The 16,189-nt window shown below is 50.1% G+C and overlaps 1 protein-coding gene across 1 annotated transcript; it reads right to left on the bottom strand.

Annotated features, from left to right (window-relative positions):
* Positions 1 to 1,054: 1,054 nt before the first annotated feature.
* On the bottom strand, positions 1,055 to 5,637 carry LOC103643094 (translocase of chloroplast 159, chloroplastic). The gene is made up of 2 exons (XM_008666263.3): positions 4,304 to 5,637; positions 1,055 to 4,216 (listed from the first exon to the last, which is right to left on the bottom strand). The coding sequence occupies exons 1-2, from the start codon at positions 5,366 to 5,368 to the stop codon at positions 1,298 to 1,300; spliced, it is 3,984 nt and encodes a 1,327-aa protein (XP_008664485.1). The 5' UTR covers positions 5,369 to 5,637; the 3' UTR covers positions 1,055 to 1,297.
* Positions 5,638 to 16,189: the final 10,552 nt, after the last annotated feature.

Below are 16,189 nucleotides of genomic sequence, written 5' to 3' on the forward strand. Positions count from 1 at the left end.
ACCAAAAGACGAACAATTATGTCTTTTAACAAGGGAGAAGTGTCGTGTACATCTTTTTCTCCTTCGTAGCTTTCTTGTCGTCGCATCTGAAGATGTCCCGATCCTAATCAAGTTTCATCTTCTCTCTTTCGGCTTGCTATTTGTTGGGAAACCCTTCGAAGCCCCCAATCTATAGATGGTCAGTGGAAGCCCACAATCCAAATAAATAGTTAGCCCCCAATCTATAGATGGTCAATCAAAGCCCGCAATCCAAATAAATAGTTCGAAGGTATCCTCTGAAAATACACAAATGATAGTTTTTTTGTTAATTCTGGACCTTCGGCTATTTTATAGCCTTCTCTCTAACGCAGTTTTGCATTTTGGATGCATGGAAACAGAGACCCCCATAATTAAGACTCATAATTGACTTGAACTAGAAAGTTAGAAAAAAAAAGAGCAAGCCAGGAGGCCAGCAAACTGTTCGCGCGTGCAGGTCCATGGGGCTGGATTCCCAAGCCAGGATGCCTTCCCTGATCCTTCAGATCTGCGGCCCACCTACCGATGCACCGTTTCATCAGCCATATTCAGAACTTGACTCTAGTTCACAAAAAAACATGAAACGGAGGACATCCCAAAATTGCAAACTAGATTTGAGCCTTCAACATACTTGCCATTGCAACGCAAACCGTCAAAAAGAAAAGGGCTAAATAGTCAGGTGAATGGTGAATCCATTTGCTACTGCCACTCCTGTTTCCACGTTCATCAGGATTGCTGTTTTCTGCACAAGCCAATGACGTCAATAAAAACTGATACGAAAACAATGCACCTCAGCAAATGATACATGCTCAGAAAGTTCAGATCTTCAATATTACATGCAAATGCAGGAAAATGTGCTAATAGATGATGATCACAAAGATCATAGGTACAGCTAGATACAATGCATGCTCCCGCCAGCTACTTCCAGTAATATAATCCCCACATGTCCGCATCAGCATTAGCAGAAAAGCAGAACTACTCACAGAATAATCAGAACAAACTTAGAAACACTAATCGATCGATAACCACAAGAATAATCTGAAGACTTAAAAACGCTGTAATAGATTGATAACCACAAGGATCAACATCCCTCCACATTATTTATTCAGCTATAGTTCCAGATAAATCTCGCAACCCTCTTCACCCAAAATTATGATAGGAAACGATCTGCCAATTACAAAGGAGTGAACTGAAACAGCAGGAAACATGGTTGATATGAAAAGCAAAATTGCTAAGAGAAACGATGTGATCATGAAATAATTAAACTGAGACTCCTGACAAGCTAATAAGCAAAGGATGGTTCACTGGGCCGGAAACTCCGGTAAATGGAGGCTGCAACCGGTACGAGACCCAGAAGTGCAATCTGGACCTGCTCTGAGGTGCTTGTCCTGACGGTGATCTGCCCACTCAGCTTGTTGTTCAGACCAAGTCGAACTGCCATCTTCGACCCCCTTCCGATGGAAAACTGGGACTGCAAGTTTGCGCCCAGAGCAAGGTCCCGACGCCACTTCATCAGAGAGAGACCCAAGGTTGAGAGGGACTGGGCTATCGGATAGTCTTTGTCCTTCAAGCGTGCCTCCAGGTTAGCTCCATATGCAGTGTCCCCTTGGGCTCGCATCGCGCCAGTGCTAGCAACTAGTGACAACCTCTTCCCAAGGGAGAGCTGGTCCTCAATCTTCAGTCCAGTTGCCACAATGTCGCCCAGGAAAGTTACTGAGAACCCTCCTGTGGTTTTGTTCTTCTTGATATTCTTGATTTTTGTCTCCCCACGGAGAATATATGCAAGCTGCCGCCCAACAGTCTGGATATCAAAACCAGCAAGAGATGATGTGTTCTCTCCATGCTTTGCTGCGATGGAAGAGTCCAAATGGATGCTAAATTCCTTCTTGTCCTTGGTGACCTGAACTGCTACATTTGCTGGGAACCTGCTAAGGATAGCTAGTGTCTCTTCAACGCTCACTCCATCATAACCACAGTCATGATCCCATCCATGCGCATCTAAAACAGGTCTTGCTAGGACAGTCGAAGTTGGCTCTAGAAAGCGGTACCGGTATGTGGGATTGTCACAATCAAATGAAGGAGGCAGTACCATGTCAGGTAAGGGAACTGACACATTCTCTGGAGGAGGATCCTGATCGTCCTCACCAGTGATATTAGCATACCCATAATCATCCAGATCAGTTTTCCCCCTCTTCTTCATCTCCTTTAACCTGCGGATCTCATCCTTCCATTGTTTCTTCTGGAGAAGCTTAACCCTGTAGTCATACTCATCAAAATAAGCATTCTTCTGCTCCTTTGTGAGCCTTGCAAGCTGAGCTTTGGTCAAGGGCTTGAAGGGTGGAAGCTGATCATATTCTTCTTCTTCATCATCTTGTTCTACATCAGAGTAGTCATCCAATTCAATATCAGAATCGCCCTCATTGCCACCCTGCTCAGCAGAAAGTTTCGGGTGGGCTCTAGACTGCAAGAGTGAGGACAACAAGAAAGGAAGAGGTGGTGAGCGGAAACGGAAGCCAAAAAGCTTTCCAGGATTAGGATCCTGAAGCTTCAGAAGTGAGTTGGCTTCTGATAATATCTTTGAGGAGTAGCACAAAAGCAGCATCTGATGCCTCCAGCTTTGGCCATTCGGAAGCACTTTCTGGCCCTCACGGTTTTTCCTGCACGAAGGATGGTTCTCAACAAGGGCTACTGGGTTCATCAAGCGCATATCTCCAGCAGCCTGCCTGATGGACTGCTGGATGATGTGGGATCTCTGAGCCATCAAGACCTCATATGTCATGGGAGCACCATTGAGGCCTTCAGGAGGAGCAGACGCAGCATGTGTGAGGGCAACAATGGCATTGAACCATATGGATGAGCCAAGAACAGAGGTAATTGTCTTCAGAAGAGGCAAATCATTGAGATCACGGCTCAGACTATCCAGACGATCCACATATAGAACAATATCTGGCGGACATTTCTTGGTATATTTCTTGACAGCAGCAAGAATCTTTCTGTTTGATCCTTGGTCCATAACGTTGGGACGAAGGCCAGGTGTATCAATGATTCTAATCTTGACACCATCAACATCCCCAATGATTTCCCGCACATTAGTGGTTGCTGAGCTAAAAGCATCAGTTTTGGACTTCTCTTCACCAAATACAGAATTGATAGTTGCACTTTTGCCAACTCCAGTCTTTCCTAGAACAAGTATGTTGCATGAGAAGTTCAGATCCTCCTTTCCCTCTGCTTCAAGAAGTAAGGCCTTTCTCCGTGCATTATCAAGGCTGAATGCTCGATTTGTCTGCCTACCATGTCGGATACCCTCAGCAAGGCTCAGACGATACAGCACTTGTGCTGCAACCGTTTCTTCAGGAGTAGCTCCCAGCCTGTAAACCAGACGCAGAAACTTTACTCTAATCAACTCAACCTTGTCGTGTAGCTTCTTCTCTTCCTCTGTCATCTCTTCTGTAGGGTCAGCAGTAACTGCTAGCTCTGAGGGGCTGAATAGGTTTGACCTGGCAGGTTGGCGAGGTGCAGTCGGCCTGAGAGAAGGGGCTGATGAACCAAGACCAGCAGGTCGATCCATGGTGAATATTCTAGAACCATCTTGTGAAGCAACTGTGACATTCCCATCTGAGGATCCACCAGTTGCCGCTTTCAGAAGGGCCGCCAAGGCAGCAGAATCAAATTCCTTCTCATCCCCATCATCATCATCCTCAGAATCATCAAGCATAATCTGCCCATCCATGCTATTGGTGAAGTCTCTTGAGACATTACCACTAGAGGAGCCTTCTGTAAGCTCCTTCATGATCTGCTTCGCGGCTTCAGAGCTCTCTAAGATTGCAACCCGTGCAGGACTCGTGTTAGAGTTTGCCCCGTCATTATCATCATCAGCCTCATTATCAATCCCATCCTCGTCATCTGGCACAGCCTCAATTATGTCATTATAAGCAACCTCCTCTTCACGATCAACAACCTCAGTGGCACCTTCAATCTCATCAGCGCCATTATTTTCATTGATTGATTCTGGAGCCAACTCCCGAGACAAGATACCATCGACACTAGGAGCAGCAACATTCTCAACCTCGGCACCAACATCTTCCACCGCTTCACTGGCAGTGGCCAGGTTTTCAGCATTCTGCTCCTTCTCAAGGCTATCCTCAAGCACACTGTCAGCACTTGCAGGAGCAAGCTCCTCTATGCTTCCGTCATTCAGAACCTGGGTCAGTGTAACATTTGCATTGTTTACGTCCCCACCGACATCAAGACTACTAGCAACTAAATCAGATTGAGGATGCTGACTTACCACTGGACTTGCCTCACTCATTGGCTCAGGCTTGGTGGCTTCGTCTTCAACATCATCATCCTTCTTAGTTGATTCTTCTGGTGCTTCTTTACCTCCGAGAACCAGGACTTCATCACCATCAGTATCCTTGTTAGATGGTTCTTCTGGGGCTTCTTCAACTCCAAGAACCACCACATCATCACTTGCTTCCTTCTCATCACCCAATTCACCATTAGCTTCAGAAACATGGGCTACCATATCCTGTGGTTCCACCGCCTCCTCTCTAAGAGAAAAGACCTCAACCTCCTTCTCATTGCTCAACTCACCACCATCTCCACTCCGAGGACCTACCTCCTCGCCCTTCTCAACTTCTGGCTCCAGTTTCTCCTCCTCAGTCACCGGTGGCTCGGCATCATCTGCCACCTTATCCACAACCTTTACCTCCACTGAAGCACCTGTGTCCTCGTCCTGCTCCTCCCGTAATTCGCCCATCTCATCACCTTCCAGCGCATCAAGGAAAACCAGAGAAGGATCTCCATCCCCCAATTCGGCGTTCTCCGACTTGGATTCCACCACTGGCATGGGCGCTGCCAAAGAAGCGGGTGTTTCCCCGTCCCCCGACGCCGGTTCCTCGCCGCCGTCATCGGTCTCGGCCTCGGCCTCTGTCGGACCCAAATTCCCACCTTTATCCTCCGCATCCGCCTCTTTTACATCCCCGCTATCATATCCTCCTCCGACACCCTTCGCCTGGCCGTTCTCGGCCTCCGGACCCCCAAAGCCCTCATCTATCCCCTCCAATCTCACCTCCTCCTCCTCTCCCCCACCCGCCACGACCTTCTTTGGCGCCTCCACCACTTCCTCCACCTCCTCCTGGGCCGCCGCCGCCTCGACTTTCTTGCTCGGACTCTCCTCGGCCGCCGCCGAGGCCAGGTTCTCGTCCTCCACGGGGGCGGGCGCGACTGGAGCGACGTCGGTGGTGGCCATGGACGCCTCGACTTTCTTGGGCGGCTCCTCCTCTGCGGCTGCCGGGGAGGTGCTCTCTTCCTCCACAGGCGCGACTGGGGCGGCGTCGCTGGTGGTGGCCATGGCCGCCTCTTGCTCCGCCAGCACGCAACGAAGCAAGAAAACAGTGGCGGCAGCAGTGAGATTCGAGGAAGCTGGGAGGAGGGAGGCGATGAGAAGATAAGGTGAGGGTTTTAGGTCGGGCTGGGGAGTAAAATTATCTCCGAGATATTTTATATGTGTGTTTCTTCGGATTTCAGTTTTTTTTGTAGCTGGTAAATACACATGGTTTTTTTACTTTGGTTTGCGTGTAATTTTGGGAGGAGATGGCGCCAGACGATGGCACAACCACTGAACCACGCAGCAGTACAAACCAAGGTGAGATATTAAGGAAGGCAAACAGGCGGAGCTAAGGCTATCCGCACTCATACAACTCTAAATTTCTACTTTAAAAAAAATATTTTGTCCTTGTCAGCAAGGTTCTCTACTCTATACCATAATCCTCCGCAGTCATATATACTCCATATCTCAACCCTATATTAACTACAAAATATTATATCAATTTTTTAATTTTTTCCATACACACGATGCTGCATGTGTATGCAGTTGCTTTCGTATGATTGGATGCAGTTGCTCACGGACACAGACACACAGTGTATACAGTTGCTTTCGTATGACCCTAGCTGTGACGTTCGTCCACCCATGCGCCAAAATAGAGTACACCATACAGCAGATGGCTGCAGCACGCCGAGTAACTCTACGCCGGGTAGGGTAGGGCATCGAGTCCGTCACTGCGGCTAGCCTAAGGTGAAGCGTGTTATCTTCCACTTCTTTTGCAGCCTGGGTTTGTCAATATGTTATCGAACCCACAAATTATAGATATAAATGATCCTATCAATTATATATATAATGATATAATAATAGACTGTCAAAATTAAGAGAGACAAAATAGCAAATTTCTTTTTCTTTTGTTGTTTTGTACGTAGTATTTCCAGATCTATGTTGTGGGTTGTGCTAAACTTTTGTTTTTTTTATGTCGGAAGGGCTTGTTTCGAAGTTATGAGGAGAAATATTTTGGGCCACACAATGTTGCGTGATCCAATGTTGCATTTGACAGAATATAAAATAGAATGTTCTGATTACAAAATAGGATGTTCTGATTTGCTCATCACATTTTAGCTTCAAGCATTTTAAAAGACAAAACAAAGAAAAGCGCGCACACACATATCAATTTATGTATGTGAGTATGTGACTAATTTAATTCCTTACTTATGATTCAGCTTCATATGTTATATCTAACTCTAGCAGAATTAATGAAAACTAGTATTACCTTCACTCTTAAACTAGGTGAGTGCCCGTGCGTTGCAACGTAACGGAACCGTATAATAACACGATAACTTATATACATATGTATGTTATAGGTATATGCCCGTGCGTTGCTACGGAGTTAATATTATAAAACACAATATTTTTTGTATATTAATGTATTTTATCATAGCAACACACGAGCATATACCTAGTTAGATTCTTATGTGGTTAGGTCACAACTATTTAATTCCATTATGCTCTATAGGTTGCATGTACACGAGATAGTTCACGGGCAACGTACTGATGAAGTGGTTCCTAAAGAGCTTCGGGCTATATGACAGTAACATACTGATGAAGTGGTTCCTAATACAAGGACTGAAGAAGTGGTGACTGGAGGGCTGGGGGTGTCTCATCACAGATTGCTACGACAGAAGCTGGTAGTACTATTTCAGCAGGAGCAACATCGTCTCCACACATTCTTAGATGTTTAGTTAAAAATCACCCCGAAGAAGAAGAAAGTGTAATCTGGCCACTTAAATTGTAATATGTGAAGTGCAGTGTGTACCGGTATGTGAACTTGTTTGAAACTGTAATTTGTGAAATGAACTACTGTTCTCTAGTGAAAATAGTCTAGAATTCATTCATGATCTCAAGCACTGCTTTCTAATGAAAATACTCCTCTATTTCCCTTGTACTCTATGAACTACAGTTATTTCAGATTTCGGTAAAAATAGTCACTTAAATCTATAGTTATTTCATATTTCTATGAAAATAGTCACTTGAATCTGCAGTTATTTCAGATTTCTATGAAACTGAACAATATTTATTTCTAAGAAACTATACAATAGTTCAAGACAAACTCAACAATAGTTCCTGAGAAACAGAAAAATAGTTCATGAGAGATTGAACAATAGTTCCTAAGAAACTAAAGAATAGGTCCTGAGAAACTATACAATAGTTGATGAGAAAATAGTCTCTAGTTCCTGAGAAACTTAAAAATAGTTCAGTTGAAACTGAACAAAAGTTCCCAAGATACTGAAGAATAGTTTCCGAGAAACTATAAATAGCCTCAGTAGTACTGAGAAAATAGCCTCAGCTGTTATTTCAGATTTCATATAAACACAAGTACACGGACTTAGCCATTTAGAGCCACGATGTACACAGATTGCTAGTACCTCATTCACAGAAAGCAGTTTTTTCTTAAACATATGCTTTTTAGCCACAACAGGCACAAGTACATAGATTTAGCTCAGTAGTACATGTGCAATGCATTACCTCATCACTACTACACTTAATACAAAAGGAACTACAGTGTGTACGCAGTACCACACAATTCACTAAATACAAAAGGAACCACATTACCAAACAGTTCACTGAATACAAAAGTAACTGCATTACCAAACACACAGTACAACACTTAATGCAACCAACCAAAAGTAATACAAACAGACAGCATCCACGGCGCAGCCCGCCTTGTGCACAGCAACGGCGACAAGCTACACAGACGCGACGACCTTCTTCTCAGCGACCATAGCCGCGCTGCCGGCTTCCTCTGCAGCAACTGCGGTAAAGAACATTCATAATATTTTAGCATGTATTTTCAATGCGTCTACTGTAATGCCAATATTCATTGGCCATTCAACTTTATAACCCAACAAGATGTCATCCAGCAAATCAAGGCCTAGCAGTAAAGAATCAAGTCATTAGCAATTTGAGAAATAAAACTTTTTTAGTAAACAAGCTGCATATATAGTAGGTAGAGACAATCTCAGATGAAACTATTACCACATGTAGAGACATCAAAAGAATCAATAGGCGGCTCTCTCATGTATATAAATTATCTTTCCTTATAAGGATCCAAATCACATGAAGATCTTTGCGATACCAATTCCATAAGCCCTTGGATTTCCGATCTTTTCTGCTCAGATTTAACAAATGACCATTTCTGCATGGGAGAAGTTCAAAATTGAGTGGACTCGTACAGGTTGACAAAAAACATGACCTATAACTAAAATCATAATTTAGAATGAGGGACCATATATAGGTTGCAAGCCATCTGTTGAAGATTGCAGACTTACATTAATGAGAATGTTCACGAAACGTTTTGAAGTTCAACGATAAATTGGTGTTTGAGAGATCTATTTTCATGTTTGATTTTTAAATAAACTATTTGTTTTATTATCCAAAAAACAGACTATATGTTTCTTCAACCTACAATAACTAATTGCTATGTGCATATTTTTTAGCTTAAACAATCTTATTCATTGATCTAAAAGGGTAGCTTGTACTCCCTCCATTCCAAATTGTAAGTCATTTGGGACTGTGCTAGCCAAAATGCTTGAGATAGCCCATTGTTCAACCTACCTTATCTACAATGTGAAAAAGCTATCTGAACCAAGAGCATTATCTTAGTGGTGTCAGTGACTTACCTCAAGTTGTTCATTTAACTATCTCTGAACCTCAATTTGCATATGAAGTACTTCACCAATTTGAATGGTCATGTTATCATCACATTCTTGAGGCTGACATGGTAGTAGTCCGAGATGTGTTGTGGTTGTGAGGTGTCACCATCAGGATCTTCTAGAATCGAATCATGCCTAATTGTTGGCATCTAGATCTGCACACGAATAAGTCAGTGTCTCTTCCATGATAACTACAAGGTTCAGTTAGATACACAAATCATGTAATTCACTTGTAACATAATTTCTCTACACAGTATCATCCTATCTCTTTCTATTTCATCCTATCCAATTTCTCTACACAGTTCCGGATTCAAAATTATGGTATTTATTAGTAATGTATGCAGGCTGAACTAGAAGTAGAGAGAACCATCCAACATGGCACATAAAGAGAGAAAGCGCCCATAAGTGTACAACCTATCTCTTTCTATTTCATCCTAACCAATTTCTCTACACAGTTCCAGATTCACTTATAAAGAAAGTGTACAACATTGCCGTGAAAAAAGTGCCTACAATAGGAAATAATACTTGGGCATAAACGTCACAACGGGAAAAAATACTGTTGAAAGCATGGCAGCTATGAAATTGACAAATTTCTATTTGAACTTGGTAGAATCAAAATGTACCATTGCTTACCAATTCAGGACCCTGAACCCTGGCAGTTGTTTCTCTTCACTGGATTTTCTGAGTAAGTTGAAAAGTTCTCTTGCCATGTATATTTGAATCACAACCACCATAGCCCAGATATATAGATGACCCATATAAATAATAAAGGCAAAGCCTCCAATCATCCATACTGTAGAATACGTATGGGTAAGCATTGATTTATATTTGTTCTGATCATTGACAAGCAATGGTTGTCCATTAGCATTATTCCCATCTGTGGTAGCCTAAAAAATGACCAAGATTAGTACAAAAAAGAACACCTAAAATATGCTGCTGCTCTAGATTGAACCATGTTTCAGTGTATTAGCTGAAATATAAAGAGGGAGAGAGAGAGAGCAAAGCGCAATAAAGAGCAAAAGAAACAAGAAATTACTAACCTCGGTTGGATGTTTGCGATGTCTTTGTCGGGGACCATAATTAGGGGTACCCCCAAGACTCCTAATCTCAGCTGGTAACCCCCATCAGCACAAAGCTGCAAAGGCCTGATGGGCACGATTCAGGTCAGGGCTCCGTCCTCTCAAGGGACACGATCCTGCCTCGCCCGAGCCCAGCCTCGGGCAAAGGCAGCCGACCCAGGAGGATTCACGTCTCGCCCGAGGGTCCCCTCAAGCAACGGACGCACCTTCGGCTCGCCCGAGGCCCAGGCTTCGCGGAGAAGCAACCTTGGCCAGATCGCCACGCCAACCAACCGTATCGCAGGAGCATTTAATGCAAGGATCGTCTGACACCTTATTCTGACGCACGCTCCTCAGTCGACAGGGCCAAAGTGACCGCAGTCACTTCGCCGCTCCACTGGCTGACCTGACAGGAAAACAGCGCCGCCTGCGCTGCTCCGACTGCTGTGCCACCCGTTAGGGTGAGGCTGACAGCCGCCAAGACCGGCCTCAGGCGCCATAGGAAGCTCCGCCTCGCCCGACCCCAGGGCTCGGACTCCACCACGACCTCGGAAGACGGACTCCGCCTCGCCCGACCCCAGGGCTCGGACTCAACCTCGACTCTGGAAGGCGGTCTCCGCCTCGCCCAACCCCAGGGCTCGGACTCAACCTCGACCTCGGAAGACGGACTCTGCCTCGCCCGACCCCAGGGCTCGGACTCAACCTCGACTCTGGAAGGCGGTCTCCGCCTCGCCCGACCCCAGGGCTCGGACTCAACCTCGACCCCGGACGACGGTCTCCGCCTCGCCCGACCCCTGAGCTCGGACTCAGCCTCGACCTCGGAGGAGCCTCCGCCTCGCCCGACCTCGGGCTCAGACCGGCCACGTCACAGGGGGGGCCATCATTACCCTACCCCTAGCTAGCTCAGGCTACGGGGAACAAGATCGGCGTCCCATCCGACTCGCCCCTGTAAACAAGTAATGATGGCACCTCACGTGCTCCATGACGACAGCGGCTCTTAGCCCCTTACGGAAGCAAGGAGACGTCAGCAAGGATCCGACAGCCCCGACAGCTGTACTTCCGCAGGGATCAAGCGCTCCTCCGACGGCCACGACATCACATGAATAGGGCGCCAAAACCTCTCCGACAGCCACGACGGCATGTACTTAGGGCTCTGGCTCCTCTCTGCTAGACACGTTAGCACATTGCTACACCCCCCATTGTACACCTGGGCCCTCTCCTTACGCCTATAAAAGGAAGGTCCAGGGCTCTCGTACGAGAAGGTTGGCCGCGTGGGAGAACGGGCCGACGCACAAGGCTCTCTCTCTCTCCCATGCGAGCGCTTGTAACCCCCTACTGCAAGCGCATCTGCCCTGGGCGCAGGACAACACGAAGGCCATGGTTTCCCCTTACTGTTTCTCCCCCCTTTGTGTTCTGTCTCGCGCCGACCCATCTGGGCTGGGACACGCAGCGACAATTTACTCGTCGTTCCAGGGACCCCCCGGGGTCAAAACGCCGACAGTTGGCGCGCCAGGTAGGGGCCTGCTGCGTGTTGACGAACAGCTTCCCGTCAAGCTCCAGATGGGTAGTCTCCAGCAACCTCTCCAACCCGGAACGATGCTTCATTTCAGGAGTCTTGAGTTCATGTCCCTCGACGGCAGCTACGACATGATACTCCTTCCTCCGCCGCGCGGCAATGACAATGGCAGCCGTCAGCCCGCCCGCCGGCGGCGGAATCGATGACGTCTTCCACACGTGGCAGAAGAACAACATCCAGGTCTGTCCCGTCACCTTCCCCACCGACGGAGGAGGAGGCGGGGCAGGCATGGCCAAGCAGGAGGCGGCACCTCGTCGGCTGTCGAGCGAGTCGACGGCAACGGCGCCCCAGCGGGGGACACGTCGGGCGTTGACCTCGTGTCTGAGACGAAGACGAGCGTCGTTTCCCCGCAACACGCCAACTCCAAGCAGACGGACGATGCCAGCACGCTCGCGAAGGACTTGCTGGGCGTCAGCCTCGTACCTGAGACAACGGTGCAGTCCGTCCCCGACGCGACTTCGTCACCGCCCGTCGATCAAGAGGTACCGTCCGTTTCCCATTCCATGCCTTTTAGATTCAGCTGCGACCCACCAAGCGACCCCGCTTCGGTGGACGCTTTCATAAAGGCATGTCCAAACCCTCCGGGGCATCATATGCGGTCAACCTAGGACCGACTGACGGCCGTCTCAACCTACGGGCCCCTGGGTTCCGAGGAAGATGACGAGCCCGACTCTGGTTGGGATTTCTCTGGGCTCCATAACCCCAGTGCCATGCGGGACTTCATGACCGCATGTGACTACTGCCTCTCCGATTGCTCTGATAGTAGCCACAGCCTCGGCGACGAGGACTGTGGCCCAAGTCGCGAATGCTTCCACGTCGATCTAGGGGGTCTCGACGAAGGCAACCATCTTGGTATGCTGGAGGACGGTGATCCCCCTAGGCCTGCGCCTCGTGTTGACATCCTTCGGGAGCTAGCTGTGGTCCCAGTCCCTATGGGGGGTCAGGACGCATAGCTCGAGCAAATCCGCGAGATGCAGGCCAGGCTCGACGAGGAAGCAGGACAACTTGTGCAGCTTCGGCAAAATATCGGGTAGGAGTGGGCAGGCCGAGCACCGGCCGGAGAAGCGCGTCATCTGGCCCAGGACGTCCAGCACCGCATCGCCGACGATGCCAGGGCGAGGCTACCCCCGGCCTCCAGTGGGGTCGGCCAGAACCTGGCTGCGGCAGCGATACTACTCCGAGCGATGCCGGAACCATCCACCACCGAGGGGCGGCGTATCCAGAGAGAGCTCAAGAATCTCCTGGAAGATGTCGTGGTTCGATGGGCCGAGAGCTCTGCCTCCCGAAGGCAGGGGTACCCCCGGAGCATCGCGTCGTGACTTCCTGATTCGTGCGGGAAGCCTCGGTCCACACCGGGCGCACGCGGAACACAGCGCCTGCGGCCCCGGGACACCTCTGCAACGAGCACCGCCGCGACCGTCGAGCCCACCTTGACAAGAAGGTGCGCTGAGGCTACCACCCCAGGCGTGGGGGACGCTACAACAGCGGGGAGCATCGGAGCCCCTCGCCCGAACCACCCAGTCCGCGAGCTTTCAGCTGGGCCATACGACGGGCGCCGTTCCCGACCCGGTTCCGAACCCCGACTACCATCACCAAGTACTCGGGGGAGTCAAAACCGGAACTGTGGCTCGCGGACTACCGGCTGGCCTATCAGCTGGGTGGGACGGACGATGACAACCTCATCATCCGCAACCTTCCCCTGTTCCTCTCTGACGCCGCACGAGCCTGGCTGGAGCATCTGCCTCCTGCGCAGATCTCCAACTGGGACGACCTGGTCAAAGCCTTCGCCGGCAACTTCCAGGGCATGTACGTGCGCCCTGGGAACTCCTAAGATCTCCGAAGCTGCCGCCAGCAGCTGGGAGAATCCCTCCGGGACTACATTCGGCGATTCTCGAAGCAGCGCACCGAGCTGCCCAACATCACCGACTCGGATGTCATCGGCGCGTTCCTCGCCGGCACCACTTGCCGCGACCTGGTGAGCAAGCTGGGTCGCAAGACTCCCACCAGGGCGAGCGAGCTGATGGACATCGCCACCAAGTTCGCCTCTGGTCAGGAGGCGGTCGAGGCCATCTTCCGGAAGGACAAGCAGCCTCAGGGGCGCCAGTCGGAAGACGTCCCCGAGGCGTCCGCTCAGCGCAGCGCGAGGAAGAAGGGCAAGAAGAAGTCACAAGCGAAACGCGACGCCGCCGACGCGGACCTTGTCGCCACCGCCGAGCACCGGAACCCTCGGAAGCCTCCCGGAGGCGCCAACCTGTCTGACAAGATGCTCAAGGAGTCATGCCCCTATCATCAGGGTCCCGTCAAGCACACCCTTGAGGAGTGCGTCATGCTTCGGTGCTACTTCCACAAGGCCGGGCCACCGGCGGAAGGTGGCAGAGCCCACAACAACGACAAGAAGGAGGATCACAAGGTGGAGGAGTTCCCCGAGGTCCACGACTGCTTCATGATCTACGGTGGGCAAGTGGCGAACGCCTCGGCTCGGCACCGCAAGCGAGAGCGCCGAGAGGTCTGCTCGGTAAAGGTGGCGGCGCCAGTCTACCTAGACTGGTCCGACAAGCCCATCACCTTCGACCAGGGCAACCACCCCGACCGCGTGCCGAGCCCAGGAAAGTACCCGCTCGTTGTCGATCCCGTCATCGGCAACATCAGGCTTACCAAGGTCCTCATGGACGGAGGCAACAGCCTCAACATCATCTACGCCGAGACCCTCGGGCTCTTGCAGATCGATCTGTCCTCGATCCGGGCCGACGCGACGCCTTTTCACGGAATCATCCCCGGGAAACGCGTCCAACCCCTTAGACAACTCGATCTGCCCGTCTGCTTCGGGACTCCCTCCAACTTCCGAAAGGAAACCCTCACGTTCGAGGTGGTCGGGTTCCGAGGAACCTACCACGCAGTGCTGGGGAGACCATGCTACGCCAAGTTCATGGCCGTTCCCAACTACACCTACCTCAAGCTCAAGATGCCGGGCCCCAACGGGGTCATCACCGTCGGCTCCACGTACCGACACGCGTACGAATGCGACGTGGAGTGCGTGGAGTACGCCGAGGCCCTCGCCGAATCCGAGGCCCTCATCGCCGACCTGGAGAGCCTCTCCAAGGAGGCGCCAGATGCGAAGCGCCACGTCGGCAACTTCGAGCTAGCTGAGACGGTTAAGTCCGTCCCTCTCGACCCCAGCAACGACGCCTCCAAGCAGATCCGGGTCGGCTCTGAGCTCGACCCCAAATAGGAAGCAGTGCTCGTCGACTTCCTCCGCGTGAACGCCGAAGTTTTTGCGTGGAGTCCCTCGGACATGCCTAGCATACCGAGGGATGTCTCCGAGCATTCGCTGGATATCCGAGCTGGAGCCCGACCCGTGAAGCAGCCTCTGCGCCGATTCGACGAAGAAAAGCGCAGAGCCATAGGCGAGGAGATCCACAAGCTGATGGCTGCAGGGTTCATCAAAGAGGTATTACATCCCGAATGGCTTGCCAACCCTGTGCTTGTGAGAAAGAAAGGAGGGAAATGGTGGATGTGTGTAGACTACACTGGTCTAAACAAAGCATGTCCGAAAGTTCCCTACCCTCTGCCTCGCATCGATCAAATCGTGGATTCCACTGCTGGGTGCGAAACCCTGTCTTTCCTTGATGCCTACTCAGAGTATCACCAAATCAGGATGAAAGAGTCCGACCAGCTCGCGACTTCTTTCATCACACCCTTTGGCATGTACTGCTATGTTACTATGCCATTCGGTTTGAGGAATGCGGGTGCGACATACCAAAGGTGCATGAACCACGTGTTCGGAGAACACATTGGCCGAACGGTCGAGGCTTTCGTCGATGACATCGTAGTCAAGACGAGGAAAGCCTCCGACCTCCTTTCCGACCTTGAAACGACATTCAAGTGTCTCAAGGCGAAAGGCGTAAAACTCAATCCTGAGAAGTGTGTCTTCGGAGTCCCTCGAGGCATGCTCCTGGGGTTCATCGTCTCCGAGCGGGGCATCGAGGCCAACCCAGAGAAAATCGCGGCCATCACCAACATGGGCCCCATCAAGGACTTGAAAGGAGTACAGAGGGTCATGGGATGCCTTGCGGCTTTGAGCCGTTTCATCTCGCGCCTCGGCAAAAGAGGCCTACCTCTGTACCGCCTCTTGAGGAAGACCGAGCGCTTCACTTGGACCCCCGATGCCGAGGAAGCCCTAGGAAACCTAAAAGCGCTCCTTACAAGCGCGCCCATCTTGGTACCCCCCGCTGCCGGAGAAGCCCTCTTGATCTACGTCGCCGCTACCACTCAGGTGGTCAGCGCCGCGATCGTGGTCGAGAGACGAGAAGAGGGGCATGCATTGCCCATCCAGAGGCCGGTCTACTTCATCAGTGAAGTACTGTCCGAGACCAAAATCCGCTACCCACAAATCCAGAAGCTACTGTACGCGGTGATTCTGACGCGGCGAAAGTTGCGACACTACTTCGGGTCTCACCTGGTGACTGTGGTGTCATCCTTCCCCCTGGGAGAGATCATCCAG

The sequence above is a fragment of the Zea mays genome, chromosome 6, assembly GCF_902167145.1.
Source record: "Zea mays cultivar B73 chromosome 6, Zm-B73-REFERENCE-NAM-5.0, whole genome shotgun sequence".
NCBI lineage: Eukaryota > Viridiplantae > Streptophyta > Magnoliopsida > Poales > Poaceae > Zea > Zea mays.